The sequence below is a fragment of the Zootoca vivipara genome, chromosome 6 (genome assembly GCF_965207765.1).
Source record: "Zootoca vivipara chromosome 6, rZooViv2.hap1.1, whole genome shotgun sequence".
NCBI classification, from domain to species: Eukaryota; Metazoa; Chordata; class Lepidosauria; order Squamata; family Lacertidae; genus Zootoca; species Zootoca vivipara.
The window spans coordinates 20,677,257-20,696,008 of NC_142589.1; the positions used below are offsets into that span (position 1 = coordinate 20,677,257).

General features: G+C 44.8%; 1 protein-coding gene across 1 annotated transcript; it reads right to left on the minus strand.

Annotated features, from left to right (window-relative positions):
- Nucleotides 1–1,643: 1,643 nt before the first annotated feature.
- LOC132592344 (arylacetamide deacetylase-like 3) lies at nt 1,644–12,201 on the minus strand. Its single transcript, XM_060276150.2, has 4 exons — nt 11,989–12,201; nt 6,292–6,505; nt 4,260–4,323; nt 1,644–2,440 (listed from the first exon to the last, which is right to left on the minus strand). The coding sequence occupies exons 1-4, from the start codon at nt 12,148–12,150 to the stop codon at nt 1,669–1,671; spliced, it is 1,212 nt and encodes a 403-aa protein (XP_060132133.2). The 5' UTR covers nt 12,151–12,201; the 3' UTR covers nt 1,644–1,668.
- Between the last annotated feature and the right edge of the window lie 6,551 nt (nt 12,202–18,752).

Genomic DNA, 18,752 nt, shown 5'->3' on the forward strand with positions numbered 1-18,752 from the left:
CTTCACCCACTGCACCCAGTAAAAAGGCGTCTGGTTTTTTAACAAAAGTATTTTTAAACTTTTTTTTCAGTCTACATCCCAATTCCAAAGAAGGGCAGTGCCAAAGAATGCTGCAACTACCGCACAATTGCGCTCATTTCACACGCTAGCAAGGTTATGCTTAAAATTCTACAAGGCAGGCTTAGGCAGTATGTGGACCGAGAACTCCCAGAAGTGCAAGCTGAATTTCGAAGGGGCAGGGGAACCAGAGACCAAATAGCAAACATGCGCTGGGTTATGGAGAAAGCTAGAGAGTTCCAGAAAAATGTCTACTTCTGCTTCATTGACTATGCAAAAGCCTTTGACTCTGTCGATCACAGCAAACTATGGCAAGTTCTTAAAGAAATGGGAGTGCCTGATCACCTCGTCTGTCTCCTGAGAAATCTCTATGTGGGACAAGAAGCTACAGTTAGAACTGGATATGGAACAACTGATTGGTTCAAAATTGGGAAAGGAGTACGACAAGGTTGTATATTGTCTCCCTGCTTATTTAACTTATATGCAGAATTCATCATGCGAAAGGCTGGACTAGATGAATCCCAAGCCGGAATTAAGATTGCCGGAAGAAATATCAATAACCTCAGGTATGCAGATGACACAACCTTGATGGCAGAAAGTGAAGAGGAATTAAAGAACCTTTTAATGAGGGTGAAAGAGGAGAGCGCAAAATATGGTCTGAAGCTCAACATCAAAAAAACCAAGATCATGGCCACTGGTCCCATCACCTCCTAGCAAATAGAAGGGGAAGAAATGGAGGCAGTGAGAGATTTTACTTTCTTGGGCTCCTTGATCACTGCAGATGGTGACAGCAGTCACGAAATTAAAAGATGCCTGCTTCTTGGGAGAAAAGCAATGACAAACCTAGACAGCATCTTAAAAAGCAGAGACATCACCTTGCCGACAAAGGTCCGTATAGTTAAAGCTATGGTTTTCCCAGTAGTGATGTATGGAAGTGAGAGCTGGACCATAAAGAAGGCTGATCGCTGAAGAATTGATGCTTTTGAATTATGGTGCTGGAGGAGACTCTTGAGAGTCCCATGGACTGCAAGAAGATCAAACCTATCCATTCTGAAGGAAATCAGCCCTGAGTGCTCACTGGAAGGACAGATCCTGAAGCTGAGGCTCCAATACTTTGGCCACATCATGAGAAGAGAAGACTCCCTGGAAAAGACCCTGATGTTGGGAAAGATGGAGGGCACTAGGAGAAGGGGACGACAGAGGACGAGATGGTTGCACAGTGTTCTCGAAGCTACCAACATGAGTTTGACCAAACTGCGGGAGGCAGTGCAAGACAGGAGTGCCTGGCGTGCTATGGTCCATGGGGTCACGAAGAGTCGGACACGACTAAATGACTAAACAACAACAACAACAATTTTTAAACATTTTCTTTAACTCATTATATGCCATTTCCCAAAAAGCCTTTACCTCTTTACATGTCCACCACATGTAGTAAAAGATACCTTCCCTTCCCTTACATTTCCAGCACTCATTAGTTCTTGTCTTGTACATTTTAGCCAATTTAGCTGGTGTTAAATACAATCTGCACATCATTTTCACAACCTTTTCTTTAAGTGCACTGCATGCAATAAAATGAAAGGTCTTTATGCGGGAAAGAGAACAGATTTTTGATCAGAATCGTTTTATGAAGCTTATGACACGCTCTGCTGCCACCCTTGCACATGGCCATTCAAAGAACCAATCAACTGAACTTAGAATCCCATGGAATCCATCCTTTGCATGATGCCAAGTTACTGGCACACCGTTGTCCTCCAACCGTTTTTTGTATAACAGACCATCATCCCTAAGCACATCATACTCGCAGGTTAACAAATACGTCTCAGGGAGCTGACGCACAATGTCATCTTCCGCTAGAAGAGCACAGTACTTTGGCTCAAAAGAATCCTTCATCATTTCGTGCAGCTCCTTTGAAAATGGGACTGGCGGGGGTGGTTTGTAGCCCCTGACTTTAAACTCATCCGGGATGTTTTCTGCATGGATCCATTTCCTGTATTTTATCCTCATTTCTTCGGAAACTTGGGCCCCCTTTAAGACTTGATCCAAATATGCTAGCTTCACATTCATATACCTGAGGTCAAATTCGGCAGTCCATTTCGTGAAGAGGATGGGGATATTGCAGTTTTGCTGATAAGATGGCAAGTTGTAGTCCATTGTTTGAATATTTGGGTAGAGCAGGATCTGGGCTCTGACCTTTGGGAGATCCTTTCTCGTAAACAGATGTTGACAGACAAGGGGAGCAATTCCACCCCCAGTGCTGTCACCAGCAATGACAATACGATTAGGGTCTACCCCATAATCACTTGCATTTTTCAAAAAATATTCTGTGGCGGTGATGCAGTCCATGATTTGTGCAGGAAATTTGTGCTTAGGAGCCAAACGTTGCCTAGAAGATGATGGAGAGAAGGGGCAGGGGATAAAGTCAATCCTATTCTTAGTTAAAGACAAACCAGTCTAGTTCACACTTTCTAAAACAATACAGTATGTGAAAGGAAACTAAGCCATCATTTGAAATTTGCCCTTCTCCAAGTTTGCTAGGACTGTTCCCCATCCAAGTGACATATAGAAAAATGCATAGAGTACCCTCTGCACTGATGGGTCAGGCTATGGTACATTCTAGTACTATGGTACATTCCAGCACCCAGTGTTCACAGTGGCCAACCAGATGTTTATGGGAAGCCTTAATGAACTTCCAAAAGGTCGAGAACTTCACAATGTAATTTAATTTAAAATTTCAGTAAACAAGGCAGTTCTAGCAGTGCTGTGATACACAAGTCATAAACCAAAAGAGACTGGCTTAATTAAAATGTACAACCCTGAGCAAATGCTTCCACCATATAACTGTATACATATATACATATAACTGTATACAACCATATACATGTTTCCACCATATAACTGTAGCAATGAGTTGCCATAGAAATAGACTAGGTGTAACAGGGTGCAAAACCTAGATTGTAATTGTCCATTACAGGGTGCAGAAGAAGAAAAACCAGAAACACCAATTTACTTTGTTTTGCTGATTAATAAAGCTGATGGTATTGTCAAAGCACTTTACATATAGGGTATATTTTTTTCAATTTTGTGTTGACTCTTGAGATCTGAAAGCCTACAGTTTGAGACAAGGAGGGAAATGGCTGGTTCTGTTTTCTTTATTTTCATTTTCTAGAATATTAATTGGTCTTATAATAAGATGACATTGATCAACTCCAACAATACCTGTGTTACTTGAGTTCAGCAGTCACATATAAGAAGGAAGCTTGAGCAGGGGCACTGCCACGTAGCCGAATCCCTGAATGCATTTCAAAGGCATCATCTATATGTGGCACTGGCACAGCCTCTTCATAACTCAGGATGTGTGCCTGGTGGTCTGACATTGGCATCTGTTTACACAGCTGATCTATACCTTGTCAAAGGGGTCTTGTTTAGTTTGGCCTCTGAGCACCCTTCTGTGCTATGTAAGATGTTTGAAGAGAGCCAAACCCCAGACTTCTCCTTGCCATCCCATCATAGATGGACCTTTGAGATCTTTCTATTGGGAAATAGGCAGCGGTTTATGTATAATGGGAGCATCTAGATCGGGATCTAGTGGCAGAAGGGCCGGAGCAGGGTTTGCGTTCAGGGATATGAGAAGCGACATCAAAAGTAATTTGCCCAAACCCAGTAAGCTTTTCACACTGCCACCATAAATGTATGGAAGTCCCTCCCATGCTTGCATCCCCACCAGCATTGTGGTGAACTCGCAGTGGTGATGGGAGAGAGCTTGATTGGAGCCTAGCCTTCAGCCCAGCCTTCTGGACTCCGGGTTCCTTTGCTACAGCTTCTTGCCTCCCTTGCCTCCAGAGGATTATTTTGGCCTTGGCTGCTGTTATAAGAACTGTCGAGAAGTCAGCTTTCCCACACACCTGTTAGAAAATCATCATAACAGACGTATCATAAAGAAACTGCCTTTAATATAGGGGTAGCAATTGCGGTGCCCTGTAGTCTGACAACTCTCATATGCCCTGACAATAAATCATGCTGTCTGGGGCTGATGGGACTTGGCATTTAACAACACCTGGAGGGCACTGCATTGGCTAACCCTGTACCATGTAGTGGCAAATTCCCCCACTGCTTTTGGGAGTAACTTGGGGGGGGGTCACCTGCTTCCACACTTGTCAGCTGTTCAGTACATCCAGGATGAATGCACGAATAAGCAGACTTACCCAACACACACAACCACTGATTCACTTTCTCTGGAAAGGTAGTAGCACAGCTTCCGATAAAGCTCTGGATAGTAAAAAGACCTTCAGTGTATTAATACTTTAAACAATGGCATGCACATTTCTACATTTATGTGGGTTGGGATGTGAGACGAGTACGATGAAACCCCAAGTCATCTTTTTGTATCTGAGCCAGAGGAAAATCCCCATTTTTCCTATGTATCCAGCCTTCCACCCATCTAGATCCCAAGGCCCAAATCAAACTAATACCCATGTTGTCAAAGATTATTTCCCTCCCCACAGCATTTTATGCACTTGCCCCTTCTTTCTTCCTACTCTACTACAAACCAATAGATCTGGCTTCTGACTCTCTGAGCCAGAGGTTGCCCTTCAGATTCTCCTTATTATTATTAATTGAGTTTATATACCAACCCTATAGCCAGAGGTCTCAGAAAAGATTGGACTACATTGGATGTCACTGGACTACAACTTCCCCAGCCATCCTAATGGTTCAGGAGACGTTGTAATTCACAACGGCTGGAAGGTAGCAATTTGGCAATACTTGCTTCTAGCCTTTCTCACTAGTTAGAAATCTGGTCGCCATAGTTCCAATTTGGTAACCATCAATTGTGTTAAGTGACTGGAAATCAGGAGATAAGAATAGGATTTAATCAGGCTTGCTTTTATTAATTATACCTTGAGCTACATAGAAAAAAGGATACTGTGTGTGTGAAATCATCTATCTGTTTATCGATTTCTGAAATGCACACACTTATCAGATACCTAATGTGGAATATTTCCCACCCCTTCATATACATTGAACTCTTCGTGTCAGGGTTACTTTTTCTCTCTCCAGCTTAAATGACCTCTTTATTTAAATTATAGAGGTGACAACTGCAAATATGGCTGAAAGCTACATTCAACATATGATACCTTCATTACTATCACAGCTTCTTTCTTCACACCAAATCCTTTAAAATATGTTTATATATACTGGTGTGTGTGTGTGTGTGTGTAAAAAATTATTAGAAAGCAATTATAAACCACTTAATATTTCAAAAATCCCTGAGCAGTGTACAGTCTAAAAAGGAAATGAAAAACATCAAAACATTAAAACAGAGCCTAAGAAGAAGAATAGCAACATAAAAGCATATAAAAGGTTAGATAGGTGATAGGGTTGCCATATTTTGAAAAGCAAAAAAGAGGACACTTTTGCCAACTTCTACTTATAACTATGGATCAATATGACTACTTATGAAAAAGAGGACATATCCTGGAAAAAGAGGACACATGGCAACCCTAATTACAGGGTCAAAGTCATGGGCCAGGAAAAGCCAGGGCAAAAGGAAAAGACTTCACAAGATGCTGGCAGCAACTGGTGGTAGCTGCTTCCTGTATGGAAGAGGGAAGGGGATTTCACAGTACAGGGAGAACAGCAGAAAATGCCTGTTTTGGGGGACACTGCCCTATGATATTCTCAGAGCCAGTCATCCCATTAGGCTTGGGTGAGGCAGTCTCCTCCACTGCCTTCAGTGAGCTGGGGCTTCCCCAGTTCACCTCCAGTTGCCACAGACAGCAGGGCGTTGGGGGTGTGTGCCATGTTCTGCTTTGCCTCAGGTGGCAAAATATCTCGGGCCGGCCATGGATATTCTGTAGGATGCGGTGCCTTGATTAGCATTTCCATAAACGACCTAAGTAATGGATAAGTGGCCTTCCAGGTAACCTGCTCCCAAGTTGTCCAGGTCCTAACCACAAGACCTCGAACATGGCCCAGTAGTTGATCAGCAGCCAGTGCAGTTGGCATAGCTGCCAAGTTTTCCCTTTTCTCACGAGGAAGCCTATTCAGCATAAGGGAATTTCCCTTAAAAAACGGGATAACTTGGCAGCTATGGCAGTTGGTTCAGCACAGATGTAATATCTGCATGTCCGGTTGGTCTACTCAACAACCTGGTCCCAGCACCATGCACTAGATGCATTTTCCAGATCAAGCCCCACACAGATCACACTGGTTGTAAGTTAAATTAGAATGACTCACTTATGCTCCCTAATGAGCCCGCTCCTCCATACAGGTAGATAATTCCTCTCAGTCCTGTGGATAGGCCCTTTGGCTGATAAATCCTCACAGTCACAGTGTCAAATTTTGTGTCGATAGTGTAGACTCTGGGCTCATTCCATACTGGCAATGCAGAGGAACTCCAATGAATGATTGCCGGTTTTGCACAGATTCTCAACTTCTCCAAAATAGATCCCTGTTCAATAAAGACACAGAAGCAACAGAAGCTAGTATCAAGCATAGTCAGCTTTCGGTTTAATAAGGTTTTTAGAAAGGTCTGTTTGTAGGAGTAGTGTGTGGTGAGAAATGCTTCGTTGATTCATTCAGAAGTTTAATTGACTTCATTTCCATTCCTTCCAATTGCATTCATTAAATGTTCTCTTTGTTTTCATTTCTCCCCTTAGTTTTAATTTTCTCAGACAGCTTTATGTAGTCTGTAATGTCTTCTGTCTTCTGTGACATTTTTAGGCGACTTTAACATGCCTCCCCCACCAGATCCACCAAACCTCCAACATAATGGACACAAAGTCACAGTTTTATAAGCTAGTAAATCACACATACTCACACACGTTCTATAAGCTTCTTATTGTGTCCTCTGGAGGAAACAGCTTGCAACTTCACTGTTTCCCATGCAAATAGCATTGGTATGAAATTATTATTATTACATTCTTGAATTCCACCACCCACACCTCGTGGGCATCAGACAGATTACGCAATAGGTCCTAATTTAACAGGTGCAATTTTATTAATGAAGAACCAATCTCCGAGCTTGCTTCCTCCCTCTGCCTCTTTTACCTTTTGTGTCATTTCATTTTGGTTGCAAGTCTGAGGACAGACTTTTCTCATCACTGACAACTGTTGAGATACTCCAGGAGATTTTTTTTTAGAGGGGGGGGGTCATGCAATTTGAATACCCATATCACTCTAACATGTCAACGGAATTGAACGGATTAGGGCTCCTTTGTTTTATTTCTCATTCAGTTTTAAAATGAATGAACAGGACCTCTGGAGGATGCTCTTTACTTTACACCTGCACGGAAGAATCTCCAGCAGGGCATTGCAACAACACATCAGTGTTGCTTCATTTAAACTTTCACTTACCTTCTTCCAAGATCTCTGTGTGGTGTTGCAATGTTATTGCTGCATCCGCAGCAACTGCTGCCTCCAGGTGACCTCCCACACACCTCTAATCAGGGGTGAGACAAAATTTTCTCTGAGTATCATTCTTGCCCGCTCACCCCAAAGATTCTCCATCGTTTGTGTGCGTGTGGGTGTCTAGGTTTGTGTCATTGCGGAGGATGTTTACCAGGCTGCAGCACAGACAGATGCGTAGAGTGGGGGGGGATGCCTGGGAGCCGTTGCCCCGGGTGCACAATCGGGGGGGTGCAAACCAGGCGCGCCCCTTGCAGAGATCCCTACCTGGATCCAGCGGCAAGCCACCGCAATGCGGGAGTCCGCCTGGCGGCGGCGAGGCCTAGGGAGCACTAAGAGTGAAGAGTCGGTGTTGCCGGCTGAGATGCTGGGCCACTCGCCACGCATTGGTGGCTGGCGGGGCGTTGGAAGCGCCCAGCGCGCCACGGGCAGGCAGATGAGCTGAAAACAGCTGGGTCCCGCGTCGGTGGGAAGGTGGGAACCTCTGTATGAGAAGATGCCGGGGTAGAGTCTCTATCTCGGCAACCCCCACCTTTGGGGGCGGCGGGAGGGAAGGGCAAGAGGAGGGAGAACTCAATAGGGTACTTCCTCTGTTGACTTCACTGCACGCAAAGACTCACCGAGCACCCTGGCTGGAGCCTTTCCAACCGCGCATGGATGGAGGGGACCTCCTGCCCACCCCCTGCTGCTGATTCACTTGCACAAGAGGGAGATCGTTGGGAGGAAAAACCACAGAGGAGGTTGTTACGCAGAGAGGTAGGAGGACCCTAAGCAGCTGGGGAGCGGTAGTAGTTGCCCCAATGCAGAATAAATGAGGTGCCGCATGCTGCGATTGCCTTACGCATTACTGCAGCAAATTGATGCCTCCTTAACAAGGACCCATCCTCATGAACCAGGAAACCCCTTTACTGAAAGGAAGCCCAGTGATTTTAGCGGGGGGGGGCATGGTTACATCAAACTAAAACCTAGACTAGAAAAAATCAAGACACCCCCATCCCTCCCTCCTTCCCTCCCTCCCTTGCTGTGCGCAAGCCCCGTCACCAAACCCACTTTCTTCTCTTACTGGTTAGTTACTATGGTTTTAACAGGTACCGGTAGACATCCCACTTGTGCACCCTTCCCCCTGCCTAAATTGCAGGGTGGAAGTCTGCACCTGTTGACTTTCTCATTCGCATAGGTGTTGGAGGTGTAAAGCTGCTATCATGCGGTTAGGGGGCTGCTACATCCTCTCACTCAGCACCCCGGTTTCTTGTAACAATGGTATAACAAGCAGGAAATTCAATTGGTCTTGATTTTTCCAATTCAGTAATGGAATAGGTGCACCTGTTGGATATCTGATATATGCAGATTTAAAAGCACAGGGAAAAGGTTGGAAACCTACCTCCAATCTTCTGTCATAAATAGCCCATCTTCCAAAGGACTATGATTGCCTTGTTATGTAAACTGTTCTCCCTGATCTGGCAATACTATTTCCCACTTATTCATGCATGTTTGTTTGTTTAAATCTAGCTTAGAAGCAGGGTGGCTGCCATAACACATAAGAGCATCAGACCCACTTGTTAAGCCTATTAAGTACTGGGTGGGAGGGGGAGATGTCCACATTTTAGTCCAAAAGGCCCACACTTGTGGAGGAAGCAGAACCCTTCCCACTTTTTTTGCTTGCTGAGTTCACTTCTATCCATTTAACTTAGAAGTTTGGAATCATAGAGTTGGAAGGGACCATGAGAATCACTTTTGCCCAACATGGGGCTGAAACTCAGGACCCTGAGATTAAGAGTCTCATGCTTTACTGACTGAACTATCATTTTAATGGTGACATTAAACATAGTAGTTCAGAAAATCATACAGGCATGCATTTGTTGTTGTGGGGTGTTGTTGTTTTTGCTGTCTTGTTGGAGTTACTCAGTCCAGGCAAGATCTCTTCCTAGGCCATTTCCCCATCTGTCAGCCTCCCCTCCTTCACTGGTCATGCTCTGCACTCTTCTCAAGGGTTTTTGCATGGTTGGAACATGCATATCATTGACCTGCATGGGAAAGTGCCTGAGGGCAAAGGGGGCCCCCAGTGCACGACTCATACATAGCTTCCCAGTCCAATAGGGGGCACAACACTTGCTCTGCCCTGGGCACCGGCAACCCACGCTACGACACTGAGCACAGCTGCTTTCAGCAACCAAAGGGCACTCCCTCACCCCAGAGAAACCCAATCTTTAGCTCTGAATTGGAAAAAATATCATTCAGGTTTTCTGCGGGAAAGTGGTGAGACAAAGGCAAAACCTTCAGATAGTGTGGGGAAAGTGGAAAACGATTGCTTTCTAGGCAATGGAAAAGCAGAAAGGTGGATGAGCCCCAAAATAGAACTGCATGACTAATGGCATAGTGTGGGGTGGGGCCACAGGTGCGGTTGCCCCAGGTGCAAAATTTCAACACACGGTGCTGCCTAAATACAGCTGCATAATAATAATAATGATTAATAATAATAAATAATAATTTATTATTTATACCCCGCCCATCTGGCTGGGCTTCCCCTGCCACTCTGGGCGGCTTCCAACAAACATCAAAAAACATCAAATATGACAGATTAAAAACTTCCCTAAACAGGGCTTCCTTTAGGTATTTTCCAAATGTCAGGTAGTTGTTTATCTCTCTGACCTCTGATGGGAGGGTGTTCCACAGGGCGGGTGCCACTACCGAGAAGGCCCTCTGCCTGGTTCCCTGTAGCTTTGCTTCTCGCAATGAGGGAACCACCAGAAGACCCTTGGCGCTGTACCTTTGTCTCCGGGCAGAACAATGGAGGTGGAGACGCTCCTTCAGGTATACTGGACCGAGGCCTTTTAGGGCTTTATGGGCCAGCACCAACACTTTGAATTGTGCTCGGAAACGTACTCGGAGCCAATGTAGGTCTTTCAAGACCGGTGTTATGTGGTCTTGGTGGCCGCTCCCAGTCACCAGTCTAGCTGCCGCATTCTGGATTAGTTGTAGTTTCCAGGTCACCTTCAAAGGTAGCCCCATGCAGAGCAGTCTGCAGGCAGGTAGGGTCTCAGCCTGCATACCAGATGGAGCTGATAGACAGCTGCCCTGGACACAGAATTGACCTGCACCTCCATGGACAGCTGTGAGTCCAAAATGACTCCCAGGCTGCGCACCTGGTCTTTCAGGGGCACAGTTACCTCCTTTAGGACCAGGGAGTCCTCCACACCTGCCCGCCTCCTGTCCCCCACAAACAGTACTTCTGTCTTGTCAGGATTCAATCTCAATCTGTTAGCCGCCATCCATCCTCCAACGGCCCCTGGCACTCACACAGGACCTTCATCACCTTCACTGGTTCTGATTTAAAAGAGAGGTAGAGCTGGGTATCATCCGCATACTGATGAACACCCAGCCCAAACCCCCTGATGATCTCTCCCAGTGGCCGCATGTAGATGTTAAAAAGCATGGGGGAGAGGACAGAACCTTGAGGCACCCCACAAGTGAGAGCCCCCACCACCACTTTCTGAACACGGCACAGGAGGAAGGAGCGGAACCACTGTATGACAGTGCCCCCAGCTTCCAGCCCCTCTAGACGGTCCAGAAGGATGGTGTCAAAAGCCACTGAGAGATCCAGCAGGACTTGGAAACAGCTCTCACCTTAGTCCCTAGCCCACTGGAGATCATCAACCAGTGCGACTACTGGCATACTTCTTTCACTGGGATCTGTTGAAAATGACTTCTCTGTGTGAACCAGGAAGTGACTTTCCAGATAGCAGAGAGAATATTCTTCTCTTGTTTCTGAGGCTGTGATCTCTTGGGTGATCGGACACTGTTAGGCAGCTGAATGCGTGCTTCATAGTCCCCACCTCACCCCCCACATGGCCCCAGATGCTGGCAACCCATGCTATGCCACTGCGTAGGACAGTCTTGGCCAGCATGGTCCTGCTAGCTGGGGATGCTAGAAGTCATAGTACAGTACAGAGCATCCTCCAGAGGTCACATTGATGATCAACACTGTATTTGAACTGGGGAGGAGAGAGATGTCCCGCCACAAACAAGCGCTCACAAATAGAACTGGAAATTTGGGAGAGGGTTTTTTTGCACAGATCTCTAGCTATAATACATGAATCCTTCAGGCTGGATAGCTCAGTAGATAGAGCACGGGATTCTTAAACCCAGGGTCCTGGGTTCGAGTCCCACATTTGGTGAAAGAGTCCTGCATTGCAGGGTGGGGCTTGGTCTTGGTGATTCTTGTGGCCCCTTCCAACTCTACAATTCCGTGATTCAACAATGGGGTAGGTGGGGTTGCACCTCCTAAAACATGTTGTCTGTTTGAACCATTCCTGGCTGGCCAGCCCCCATGCAACTAAGAAAATAGTAGAATCATAGAATTTGTAGAGCCGGAAGGGACCACAAGAGCCATCTAGTCCAACCCCCTGCAATGCAGGAATATTTTGCCCAACGTGGGGCTCGAGCTGATAACCTTGAGATTAAGAGTCTCATGCTCTAGCGACTGAGCTGCCCCACAGAAACTCCAAGTTCAAAGTCCATCCAACTTACCATCCACATGGCTGAATGTAACATAAGGGAAGTTAGTAAGAGTTTGACAGGTCCATCGATTCCTGGAGGGAGATCTGTACTTCGGACATTGCGATAAATGAGCACCACCAGGGAAAGGAGGAAGCAGATCGCAAATGTCAGCATCACCATGGAGAGATCCATCTTCCTTCCTGAGAAGCCTTGCAGGGACTGAATAACCGTCTGATTCCCGGCAATTATTTTCTCTGCCATCATGCAATTCCAACTTCTGTCGTTGCAATCCATATCTGTAGCAATTAATCACGCCCTTGTTTCTCCAGGTATTTCTTATGCAATGCTACTCTTTCTTCAAAATAAATAAATGCAATTGTGTATTCAGTTATGTATGTAATAGGTTTGCATTGAACTTTCAAACTACATTTCCTTTTGCATTGTGACACTAAATCCTCTGGATGATTGGGAAGATCCCCGCCCCCCTCCTGCATCTGCCAAATGCTAGGCTGTTGAATTTTCTCCTCTTTTCCTTATGGAAGAGTGGGGGTGTGGATCCTGCTGGCAGGCCATTTCCTGGGTTCTCCCAATGCCAAGGTTTCAGGTTTGATCCCCATTTGAGACAACTGCATATTCCAGCATTGCAGGGGTTGGACTAGATGATCCTCAGGGTCCCTTCCAAGTCCGTGATTCTACGAATTCTATGAATGAAGACCCTCCTCTTTCAACCAGATTTTGAAGTGGAGATTCTGTGAGATTCTGGTCTGTGGGTTGTGTCCAATTAATCTATACTCATAATAGCCCCACAGAAATTGATGCAGCCAAACAAAGTCATGTTCATTAATGTCAATGGGCCTCCTCTGAGTTAATGTTGGCTACAACTCCTGATCCATACTGAATTTGAAATTGACATTCATTATATAGTTTTGAGTTTGGGGGCAGAGGTTGGCTGTATGCCAGAGTCCCCTTCCAATTCCTGGATCCAGCAAGGATTAAATTGTCGGAATAGCCAAGCCAGCTTCTTGGTGAATTAATGCCATCAAGGGGCATAATTATGCATGGGTGGTGCTGTAGGGACGTGGGTGGTGCTGTGGGTTAAACCACAGAGCCTAGGGCTAGCCGATCAGAAGGTCGGCAGTTCAAATCCCCACGATGGGGTGAGCTCCCGTTGTTCGGTCCCATCTCCTGCCAACCTAGCAGTTCAGAAGCATGCAGTGCAAGTAGATAAATAGGTACCACTCCGGCGGGAAGGTAAACGGCGTTTCCGTGCCCTGCTCTGGTTTGCCAGAAGAGGCTTAGTCATGCTGGCCACATGACCCGGAAGCTGTACGCCGGCTCCCTCAGCCAGTAAAGTGAGATGAGCGCCGCAACCCCAGAGTCATCTGCGAGTGGACCTAATGGTCAGGGGTCCCTTTACCTTTACCTTTAATTATGGGGTGCATAATTCCATCAAAGTCTGTTATGGAAGCAAAGGTCTGCAAGAACTCAGCTTCAAATCAGGAGGGGAGAAGTTTAATGGTGAAGGGGCTTCTGGGCTATAGGATTATCATAGCTACCCTGCTCTATGCTCCTGTTTTCAAAGGGACATTTATGTTAAAGTTCTTACAAGATTGAGTGAGTTTGAGGAGGGAAAGTTTCTTCTCACTGGTGAAGGAGCCTTGTAAACAGGACATTTGTTTGAGGTTCCTTTTTCAAATTGTTTGCAACTTTCTATAGGACTGTCTAAACCGGGCTTCCTCAACCTCGGCCCTCCAGATGTGTTCGGCCTCCAACTCCCTTGATCCCTAGCTAGCAGGACCAGTGGTCAGGGATGATCGGAATTGTAGTCTCAAAACATCTGGAGGGTTGAAGTTGAGGAAGCCTGGTCTAAAGTCTTTTTAGAAAAAGGTACACCCCAAACCCTCGCTCCCCTATTTGTTTTCCTATACAAGATATTTCATCTGATTTTGCAACTATTTTAATTGAGTTAGATTCATAGCTGCCAAGTTCTCCCCTTTTTTAAGGGAAATTCCCTTATGCTGAATAGGCTTCCTCGCAAGAAAAGGGAAAACTTGGCCGCTATGGTTAGATTATCACAGGGCGGGAACATGCATGCAGGGCATCAATACTTAGCCTCCTGTAATGATAGCCTCCTGTAATTATTATAACAACAACAACAACAACAACAACAACAACAACATGGTTGTAAATATGGTATGCCCCAAACCCTCACTCCCCTGTTTCTTTTCCTATACAAGATATTTCATCTGCTTATGCAACTATTTTAATTGAGTTAGATTATCACAGGGCGGGAACATGCATGCAGGGCTCTTCAGGAACAAAAGAGCCTTCAATACTTAGCCTCCTGTAATGATTAGGGTGTAGCAATGATTAGGGTTTAGCAATGAAGACCATTGTCAGCAATAGTAGCCTTCTTCACTAAGGTCTAAAGGTATCCTGGCCCTTGTGCCTCCTTCCACAATGTAGGGTCTTAGAAGGGCAGTGTAGGGAGAATCTGCTGGCAGCGTAACTGGTTCAGCTGCACTGGGAGCACTGGGAGTGCAAGAGGCAGGGGCACCAAATTTTAGCAGTGCACACAGTGCCGCTGAAATTTGAGAGTCCCAAATCTGCCACTGCTGCTAGCACAAGACACCGGGCCTATTTCAAATGGCCTACTTAGGGATTTGCACCATTCTGAGCATGATGTGCTGACCAAAAGCGGAGATGAAGCTTTTTGGGGGAACATTGACCTTGGCCATCTTTGTGCTTCTATGCAAATAAATGAGAAACTTTTGTCATCTTTGGAACCTAAGTTATACTGCCTTTCTTTTCTTGCTGCTGCTTGGAAAATCTGTGAGAATGTTATTTGCCCCAAAACAGAAAGATGATGGAACCCCGACAAAAGAAGAACGGGTACAAATACTTATGGACTATGCAGGAATGGCAAAACTTGCTGTAAGAATAGGAAATCACAATAGCAAACTTTTAAATAAAGGAATGGAAATGGTATATTGAATATCTGCAATCAAATTGAAAACAGATAAAAACATTGGCAGGACTACTGTGATAAGCTGCAGTTTCTAAAAAAATACAGTGGTACTTCCAGTTGTGCGTGGGATACGTTCTGGAGCTCTGGTTGAATCCCGAGGAATTCGCAACCAGAGGTGCTGTTTCTGCGCATGCACGGTAGAACACTTTTGTGCATGTGTGCGCAGCGAAACCCAGAAAAATACTTCACATCCTGAAGTATACACAATCAGAGGTGTGTGTATCCAGAGGTACCACTGTATAGATATATGAAAATAGGCAAATAAAAGAAACATAGAATCATAGAATCATAGAGTTGGAAGACACCACAAGGGCATCCAGTCCAACCCCCTGCCAAGCAGGAAACACCATCAAAGCATTCCTGACAGATGGCTGTCAAGCCTCTGCTTAAAGACCTCCAAAGAAGGAGACTCCACCACACTCCTTGGCAGCAAATTCCACCATCAAACAGCTCTTACTGTCAGGAAGTTCTTCCTAATGTTTAGGTGGAATCTTCTTTCTTGTAGCTTGAATCCATTGCTCCGTGTCCGCTTCTCTGGAGCATCAGAAAACAACCTTTCACCCTCTTCTATATGACATCCTTTTATATATTTGAACATGGCTATCATATCACCCCTTAACCTTCTCTTCTCCAGACTAAACATACCCAGCTCCCTACGCCGTTCCTCATAAGGCATCGTTTCCAGGCCTTTGACCATTTTGGTTGCCCTCCTCTGGAGACGTTCCAGCTTGTCAGTATCCTTCTTGAACTGAGGTGCCCAGAACTGGATACAGTATGATTTAATATAACTTAGAATATGCAGGGAATGAGGCTGAAAAAAATTAACGAACCGCAGAAAGAGGAGGAATGAAGTCGAGATTTGAAATGTCTGAATTATTGTTAAATTACTACTGAAATGTACATAAATGAAAATCATTAATTTTTTAAAAAGAAAGATCTTAAACCAGGCATCCCCTCCAGATGTTTTGGCCTACAACTCCCATGATCCATAGCTAACAGGACCAGTGGTCAGGGATGATGGGAATTGTAGTCCAAAACATCTGGAGGGCCGAAGGTTGGGGATGCCTGTTTTAAACCATTCTGAATCTTAAAGTTCGCCTACACTGATTTCAAAGTAAGAAGTGGAAAGAACTAGGATTGTATCAGCAGGGAATATATCACAGAGACCCTGCCTTTCTGGGTGCTTCTACTTCTAGATATTCTGAAGGTCTCAGGGCTACAGTAGCTATACTATGCACAACAAGATCTTTCAAGTTGCTGCTAAATTGGTGGGTACGAACCAATCCATTCCTGAATCTTTCAGGTGTTCCAAGAGTTGTGAGTCTGTAAGTGACACATTGTTTTCATAACAGTCTTGCAGGCAACGAGTCCCACTTTGGAAAGAATGGTAGATATAGAACCTAAAATTGTGATATATAAGGAATCGAGACCAGGGCAGAGTAAGGGTGAGGGTATGGATGCTAGTTTCTTATCAACTGTGCTACACCTCTATAGTACAACATGTGAAAGGGTTGGATAAAGACTTCTATATTGACCTCCTTTGGGACAATAAAGGGATCGCTCTTAGTCGGAGGGAAGTGGAGTCTTGTGCCTCCAACACAACCCAAGATGTTAGCAAGTCTGCAGAAACCATAGGAATGATTTGCTGAAGCTGAAAGGAGTCAAAATACATTGGTATATGGAGGACTCCCCAGCCTCCCAAACTGGTTTTTATAATGCAACAGTGAGGAAGATAGCCTGGAGTATCTGGATTGAAAAATACGCCTATTAAGAAGGTGTTGCGAAGAGATAAGGCTGTTACACCTTCTTAACAAGAGAATGACGCCCCAACAAGAGATGGGACATATCCAAGACATGTTATGAATCCAGGGGAAAAGTAATGTTTTCGCCATGACCTGTGAATACAGGTTGCATTCAATTCAGTGGGCCTGAAATGAACCGATCCAAGTTAGTTGTTTTGATTACACGGCACAGGAGAAATGCTGGTTGCAATTTTATGAGATGAGGGTTTGGTAATGTAAGGTGTGCTCATTTGTAATTATTGCTCTCCTTCTTGCTCTTGCCATATAAGCTAAATGCTATAAATCCTTGGGTGTCACCTTTCACTATAACTTAAAATGGGTGACCCATCGCAATAGAACAATTAATTTAGCAAGATGCTCGGTTGCACAAATCAAGCGCTTTCACTTTCTTGGTGGGAATCAGTTTGTACCTGCAGCAATTGCTGCCTTGAAGGCAAAATCCGCCTCCTAGCTTCTATATGGATATCCAGCTTTAACAACAAAGTAGAAGGAGTCCAATCATCCTTCTTTCGGCAAATCCTTGGAGTACCAAAATGTGTGCCATGCCTGGCTATCTGTGCAGAATTGGGCCAACACCTTCTTGAGACAAGAGGTTGGATCATTACTTTTAAATATTGGCTAAAAATTCATTTTAATACCGATCCAGATAGCCTGATATCCTATCTTTTGAAAGATAGCCACAGCTTTATATGGTTCTCTAATATTTCCAACAAACTTAGGCAACTAGGCCTTCCAGTGGACTCCCTCTTGACATATGAGGACTCATATATCTTTACTCTTATTAAGCAGAGATATTGAATTCCAGAAACTTCATTCTGCCCAACCTCTAGTATGCTCGCCTGCCTTCCCGGGGCTGCCGCCGCACCAAAGATTGATACCTAATTATTTATATGACCTGGTATCTTCTTTTTATCGCAGAGTATTTATGTTGGCCTGCCTAAATGCTTTTCCGACCTCCGTGTTATCCGGAAGACTCAAAGGCATCCCTTACTGGAATAGATTATGCCCTTGTGGCCATAAAGAGGTAGACTCTATGGCTCACATGATTCTGGACTGTCCCCTTTCCATTTTATTTTATTTTGGCCCCCCTTTATCCTTTACGAGACCTGGAACCCTCCCCAACAAGGAAATAATGGTCCAGCTCTTGTTGAGGGATGACTTCCCCAAAATTACCAGAATTATGGCCCACTACTTGTCCAGAATATATGTAATTAAAATCAATACATCTAGCCTTCAACAATGATAGCTGAGGACCCCTTGTGTGCCTTTTCCTCCTCCTCCTGCTCTCCATTATTTCTGTATGATGTAGAGTCACTATTTATACTAATGACCTATATGTGTTGTATGTTTTGTCTTTGTCTTTATATTTTATATATATGCCAATAAAGGTGTTGAAATTGAAATTGAAAAATCTTGCCAGATGAGCTAAATAAGCTCTTGGTTACCTCCCACTCACCTTACAAGAGGCAGAAGAAGCTGCAACTGCTGAAAGAATGCTGTGACTGATAGGTCACAAGATAACACATATTTAGCAAAAGAAAATTCATGGTTAAAATGTTCATAAGTCACATGGCCTGTGGTTGGGACCTAGGCACAAAGTCTGCTTGTGATTAGAACAGCTGGTGGTCAAAATGGTTTGCCCTTTTACCTTCATAAGATATGAAACTCAGTTATGCTTGAATTTGAAACACGTGTAACTAGAACAATTTGTGGTTAGAATACTTACGTAAATAGACAAATGTTAAGGCACTTTTGACCATTTTTGTACAATGATAAACAGGGGGATGGGCACTGAGGGTCTGGAGAGGGAGAGATGTAAACAAGGGAGGAGAATTTAGTATTTTAATTAGGTGGTCGTGATAGGCTGTGACTTTTGCAGGCGCCTACCCAGTGGGCGGGATGCAGGTGGTGCTGTGGGTTAAACCACAGAGTCTGGGGCTTGCTGATCAGAAGGTCAGTGGTTC